This window comes from Aythya fuligula, chromosome 16, assembly GCF_009819795.1.
Source record: "Aythya fuligula isolate bAytFul2 chromosome 16, bAytFul2.pri, whole genome shotgun sequence".
NCBI classification, from domain to species: Eukaryota; Metazoa; Chordata; class Aves; order Anseriformes; family Anatidae; genus Aythya; species Aythya fuligula.
The window spans coordinates 14,526,601-14,532,841 of NC_045574.1; the positions used below are offsets into that span (position 1 = coordinate 14,526,601).

At 62.7% G+C, this 6,241-nt stretch overlaps 1 protein-coding gene across 1 annotated transcript; it reads right to left on the bottom strand.

The window, feature by feature from the left end:
- Positions 1 to 112: 112 nt before the first annotated feature.
- On the bottom strand, positions 113 to 3,905 carry C16H20orf204 (chromosome 16 C20orf204 homolog). Its single transcript, XM_032198546.1, has 5 exons — positions 3,900 to 3,905; positions 1,279 to 1,413; positions 1,126 to 1,188; positions 860 to 1,012; positions 113 to 247 (listed from the first exon to the last, which is right to left on the bottom strand). The coding sequence occupies exons 1-5, from the start codon at positions 3,903 to 3,905 to the stop codon at positions 113 to 115; spliced, it is 492 nt and encodes a 163-aa protein (XP_032054437.1).
- Positions 3,906 to 6,241: the final 2,336 nt, after the last annotated feature.

Consider the following 6,241-nt stretch of genomic DNA (forward strand, 5'->3'; position numbering starts at 1 on the left):
CGGGCACCCCCTGGTACCTCTGTGGCTGACTTCGGGGTTGAATTTCCCCCAGGTCCCAAAAACCAGGCGGCGTCAGCCACGAAAGCGGAGCGGGGAGGAGGTGAGGGGACCCCTAGGAGCCCCGGCGGGGGCCGTGCAGGGCGTAGAGCTTCTCCCAGCACGTCGCCAGCCTCTGCGCCCTCCTGGAGATCTCCTTCAGCTGCTTCCTCCTCCCGCGGGGCTGCGCCGGGGCGCGGGGTGGGCTCTGCTGTCGGGGTGCCGAAGGGGTGAGAAATAGCCCCAGCAGGGAGTCAACCCCAAAATGCTGAGCCCCAGGGGAGGGCGCAGACCCCGTGCGCATCGGGGTTGGAGCTGCAGGCTGCCCAAACCACCCGCAGCGAGGAAGTGCCCTATGGGCAGGTGGGGTCCCCGGGGCTGCAGGAGATTTGGGGACCCCCCCCCAGCCTGCAGCACCCACCCCAGACACCCCATGGCACGTCCACGTGTGGGGCAGAAGTGGTTTTCCAGCCCCCCCCAGCCCGCAGCCAGGAAGGGTTAACCCCAGGTGGTTTCCCCACCATGGCAGGGAGATGCCCCCAGTCTCACCAGTGCCACCCCGGGGGTTTCCCCACTGCTTAATTGGTTAATGAGTTGCCCGGTTAATGAGTTGTCTGGGCAGGAGAGCCTCCAGGCTGGGGTTTCCCCAGCAATTCCCCAGCGGAGCCCTGGGGACACCCAGACTGGTGCCCTGGGGATAAATCCCAGTTCTGGCCCAGGAGCAACTGGGCAAGGGGAGCAGAACGACTCTCGCCACGGCTCCCAGCGCACGGCCAGGAAACTGGGAGCTACTGGGGAGACTGGGAAGGGGCAGGGCTCCCACCTTGCCGATTCTCCTGCAGTTCTCCCTCAGCACGAACTCGGTGTTCCTGGCCACCTTCCACACCGCCACCTCCTCGGGGCCACGCAGGGTGCCGCCCGCCACGTCCCGCAGGGACATGCTGATGTTGTAGATGGCCAGCAGGATCTTCTGGTCCTTTGGGGGGGGGGGGAAAAAGAGAAAGGGGAGAGCAGCCCCGAGCGGGGAGAGGGCTCGACAGCTCCTTGGGGGGGCTCAGGTGGCACAAATCCCCAGCCCCGGGTGCTCACCTTGTCCGAGCGGCAAGCCAGCCCTGCCCGGCTGCTCCTCTCCGCCGAGCCGCTCAGGTTTTTCTGCAGAAATAAAATAAAATAACGAGGGAGAGAAAGCAAGGAGAGCCGTCGGGCAGCCTAAAGCAGCCCGCCAGCACCCTTCTTGCTCACCAGGTTCTGGATCTCGTGGAAGATGACGGCGCGGTACTGCCGCAGGATCCTGGCGATGCTGCACCTCTTGCCCCGGCCCAGCACGGCGAGGAGCAGGAGCAGCAGCACAGCGCAGGAAAGGGCCCTGGGGAGAATCTGTGCAGGGAAAGGGCTCAGCGTCAGCCGGGGATGGGACACAAAAGGGGATGCAGGGAGGGTCAGGGATCTGCTTTCAGCTCCTCGCCACGGGCATCAGGCGGAGCTGCCCCTGGGGATGCAGCAGGAGGGGGAGCAGCTGGGTCCTGGGGGTGGCACCCCCCCAGTGGGGACCTCGGGGGCTCTCCCCAGCTCCCCAAATCCAGGCTGTCGAGCACCGAAGATCAAAGGGAGCTGCCCGAGACCCGCTCTGCCCTTTGGAGAGGGGCAGGGGGCGCGCAGCCGCCCGCTTCCCCAACACAGCTCCAAGCTTCAGGCCCCCTTTGGGAAGGTTGGGAAGGTGCCCCCTGCAATTCCACAAACCCCAAGGCAAGGATGTGGCCGTCCTGCCCCTGGACAGCCGCTCAGCATTTCTCCAAGCCCCCACACGGCCCCGCAGCCTCCCAACCCCAAAGCTTCCCGGCAGCCCCGGCGGAGCAGGGAAAACCCCAAAGCTGACATCCGAGCTTGGCAGCGCTGGGCGGGGGTGCCCGGACCCTCTCCGAGGGCTGAGTTCAGGCGCTTTGGAGAGGAGCCAGAGCAGCCTCAGGTGACCGGGAGCGGGGATATTTGAGCACCCGGCAGCGGGGTGAGGAGGGGAAGAGGATGGGAAGCCCCACGCACGCTGCAGCTGCCGGGAAAGAAGCCCAGCAGCTCTCCTCCCCGGCACACCGCTGCGAGATGGCACGGTGCTGGGCTCCAGGCTGGCACCGGGCGTTTCTATCAGCTCCTGTTGGCCGTGGAAGTCCAACTCCCTCCACCTTTTCCCCCCTCAACTCCAAGCATCAGGTCTGGGCAGGCAGCAAGCAGCTCAGCACCCTCCAAAAGCAGCTGCTGTGCGCGGCCGGAGTGCGCACGGGAAGGAAAAAGCTGGTGGCAAGGGCTGGTGGCTGCTGGTTTCACAGCTTCCAGCCACGGGAGGGATTTCATCTCTGGGTTAGGGCTTTGCTCCCCTTTCTCCTTTCTGGATCTCTGAGCTCTCCGCCCCAAGGCGCAGCTCACACCTGGGTGGGTTTGTTGCCATCCCAAATATCTGGCTCTTGGGCTTGGCTTTTGGCTCAGGAGCACCAGATATTCCCCTCGCTGAAGCCCAAGGCCAGGCAGATGCCACCCGTCCTGCCCTGTGGTGGGAGCCTGGGGGTTTGTTTGCAAAACCTGCGTCTGCTCCCTGCTCAATTAAAGGCTGGTTCTGGCTCCAAAGGGCGAGGAAACCTCTCCCCACCCTCCTGCTCCTGAGGCTCAGCAGGACGGGAGTATCAACACCCTGCAGCAAACCCAGCACCATGCCAGGCTGTGAACCCGGGGGCATCACCTTGGAGCAGGCACAGGCACAAGAAAACAAGCAAATCCCCATGGAAGTGGTGCAAATCCCACTGGGAGTCCTCCAGCGCTCCCAACCCGTGCCCACCTCGCAGGATTCTGGCGCTGGGCTCCATCCCCAGGGCTGGGGAAGAGCAAAAGCAAAGCTGGCCGAGGGGTGATTCAGCACAGAACTCCTCGGGGACACGAAGGAGAAGGGGACACCCCGTCCAAAGTCTAAGGGTTGCTCTCGGGAAGCCCGTGGCCACGCAGCTTTGCTCAGAGCACCGAGCCAGGGAAGCCGAGTTCCCCGCAGCGCTTTGTTGAACAACTGGGACCGAATTCCAGGAGCAAGCACACCCTCGGCAGCATTTCCAGGCAGCTGATGGCACCGGGATCTCAGCCCCCAGCACGGGAGGAAGCTCAGCAAGCAGCTGAAAAGCTCGGAGAGGCACCGGGGCAGGAGGCAGGAGGGTGCCGTGGGCGCTTCCACTGCCCCCATAAAGAGCAGGGGGGCTGGAGATAAAGGGGAGATAAAGCCCAGGAACCCAAATCCGTGCTCTGCTCCCCTCCTGCAGGATGGGGGAAGGTCCCAGGATGGGGGAAAATGAGGTGTGCGGCTGATTTGGGGTCAGCCCAGCTCCCCTCACCCCCGTGCCCGCAGCAGGAGGGCCGGGTTGGGCACGGCGCTGGCTGCTCTGGATTTGGGGTCGGGTTCGTCCCCTGGGGCTGGCAGGGAAAAAGGAGCTGGGGAGCACGGCCACGGGGCTGCAGCCACCTGGCAAGGAAAGCTAATCCCTTCCCCGGCTCTAATCCTCCTGCAAACACCGGCAGATAAGGGAAATCACCTCCAGAGATAGAGCAGCTCCCGGTGGCACCGCGCGAGGCTCGGCCACCCCAGTTCCAAGGCGCTGGGGTCCCCAGGTCCTCTCAGCCAGGCTGTCCCCATCCCTGTCCCCTAAAACCTTCCTCTCCAAAGGGATCCTGCCACGACCCCGTGCCTGCAGAGCAGCCACCCTGCACCTCGGGACCAGTGACACTTTTGGGACCAGCCACGCAGCCGTCCCCACGTCCAAGCCCCGGCCCAGCCCTCCCGAGCGCTTCCACGCCCTCCCGGCCAGACCAGCCCCTTCCCCACCAGCTCTGACCTCCATCCCTACCAGCTCCAGCTCCCATCCTGACCCTACTCCCATCCTGACCCGCTCTGAGCCCCTTTAGGGCCGGACCAGCCCCATCCTAATCCCTAACCCCACTGCTCCGAGCCCCGTTCTGGGCAGACCAACACCAACCGCGTCCCGACAGCTCCCAAACCCCATCCCAACCCAAGACCCAAACCTACCCCAATCCCCACAGCTCCCCCCCAACCCCAATCCCAATCCTTCAAGGGGGCTCAGGACCATCTCCCCCCAGCCCCAGCCCACTCACCATGGAGCCCCGCAGGCACCGGGGGGCCCCCACAGCCTGGCCCCCCTCCGCGTCCCGCTCCGCCGCCGCCGCGCTGGGGCTCGCGGTTTGAACTTGGCTCCACGCGCGGGGCCGCGGTGGGAGGGGACGGGCCCGGCCCCATACAGCGAGGGGGGGCACCTCTGGGCCCAGCCCCGGCTGTTTTCCCGTAGGATGAAGCCCCCCAAACCCGCAGGATGGAGCCCCCCGGGCAGCCCCGGGACGAGCAGGAGGCGTTGGGCGAGCGGAGAAGCCGGGGAAAGGAAAAGGAGCGAGGAGCTGAGGGCTCGGGGAGGAGGTGGAGGAGGCAAACCCAGCGTCCTGCTCGTGCCGAGGAGCCGTGCCTGGAGGGTCAGGGTACAGGAGGCTCCCTTCTTCCTTGAAGGGCCCTAATAGGGCTCGCAGAGAAAGCGCTGCGTGGGCTCAGCCCCACGGAGGTCAGGAGGGAGGCGCTGCCCTGCTCCTGCACAGGGCCGTGCTGTAGGAATACACCAAAATGCACCCCCAGGGCACCGTGAGCACGATTAGCAGTCCCTTAATTCATTATTAGCAGTCCTTTAATTCATTATTAGCAGTCCTTTAATTCATTAAAGGACTTAATCATCATTCTAAATCCACAGGCTGCTGCTGCCCCTGGGTCACATCGTGGCTGCACCTGGAGAAGGTGAGGGGACGCCGCTCAAACACCCGCACGCAGCCAAAATAAATCCTCCCGCTCCCCCACTCCGAGTTTTAGGGGCACATCGCCCTTTAGCTCGCAAGCCCAGGCAGGGAAAGCAAAGCCCTGACTCGCCGGGGCAGCCGCTTTCACGCAGGATGCGTTCAGAGCCAGCCTCACACGCGAGGCTCCGCTGGCGTGAGGTGAAATAAAGCTGAAGGATCCGAGGAGCCGACCCCTCGCAGCTTGGCAAGTGTGTGCAGGAGGCGTCCGAGCAGGCGTACACAAGAGCATACCGCTGAGGACAGGGCCCATATAACTTCTTTACGGAGCTCTATATCTCGTTAAATGGGGTAGGTGCCATCGGCCGTTTGGAAACACAAAGCCGGCTCCCAGCACTAAAAGGCTCCGAGATGGATGATGCTTTTTTTCTGAAAAGGAAAACAATCTGAAAACCCCGGGACAGGGAAGGCTGAAGATGCAAGGAGCAGGTGGTTAAAGGAGTTGGGTGCAGGTCCCCTGGCCCAGGGCTCTCAGCCCAGCCCAGGAAAACCACCTCTCCTCTCACCTGCCACAGGAATCTCCCCTGCGAGTCCCTCCCTTGCCTTTTCTCAGTTCTTGGGCATTGCCCCAAAAATCTTTAGATACGATGCTGCCACCTGAAAGCGGCAGGGAAAGCGCACTGACCCCGACCAGCACACAGCATTTATCTCCAGGGAGATGCCCCAAACACTTCACAGCTCAGGAGTTTCTCCAGCAGGAGCCGTGCCACCGTGGTTCCAGCCGTCCTCCCCACCTCACCTCCACGAGCACCAAGAGGAGGGCACCGCAGGGCTGAGGAGGACTGGAGCTCCATTTTCACCTCCCAGCACTTCCAGAGGTGACGTTATGGAAGAAAGGGAGAAGCCACGGGAGAGGCACAAGGACTTGACCACGCTGAGAACTGTTGATTTCTTTCTCCTGCAGCTTTTGGCTCAGTCTTGAAACCCTGGCCCAGCCACGTCCCCTTCCCACACGCCCACCCTCTCCTTTTCACAAGGGATCGACTCCAATCTTGTCCCATTTCACCTTCGCATCAGACCCCCCTTCAGGGCAGATGCCAACGATGGCACAGATCCCTGAGCAAACCTCACTCACCTTTGGGAAACTACAAGCCCACAGGACATCCAGGATTTACACCCTTCTTATTGAAAGTGCAGCTTCACACATGTCCATCAGCTGCTCAAGGGAAAGGACAAGAGTTCACAAGTTTTCTCTTACAAATCCAAAAGATAGAAACGTTTGGCCTTGGAGGAAAAGCCTGGTTCAGTGTTAAAACACTTTTCATGTGCACTGTTGCTTTTGGCAGAAGGATGCGGCACTGCTTGGTGCAACCACCCCTGGCAGAAA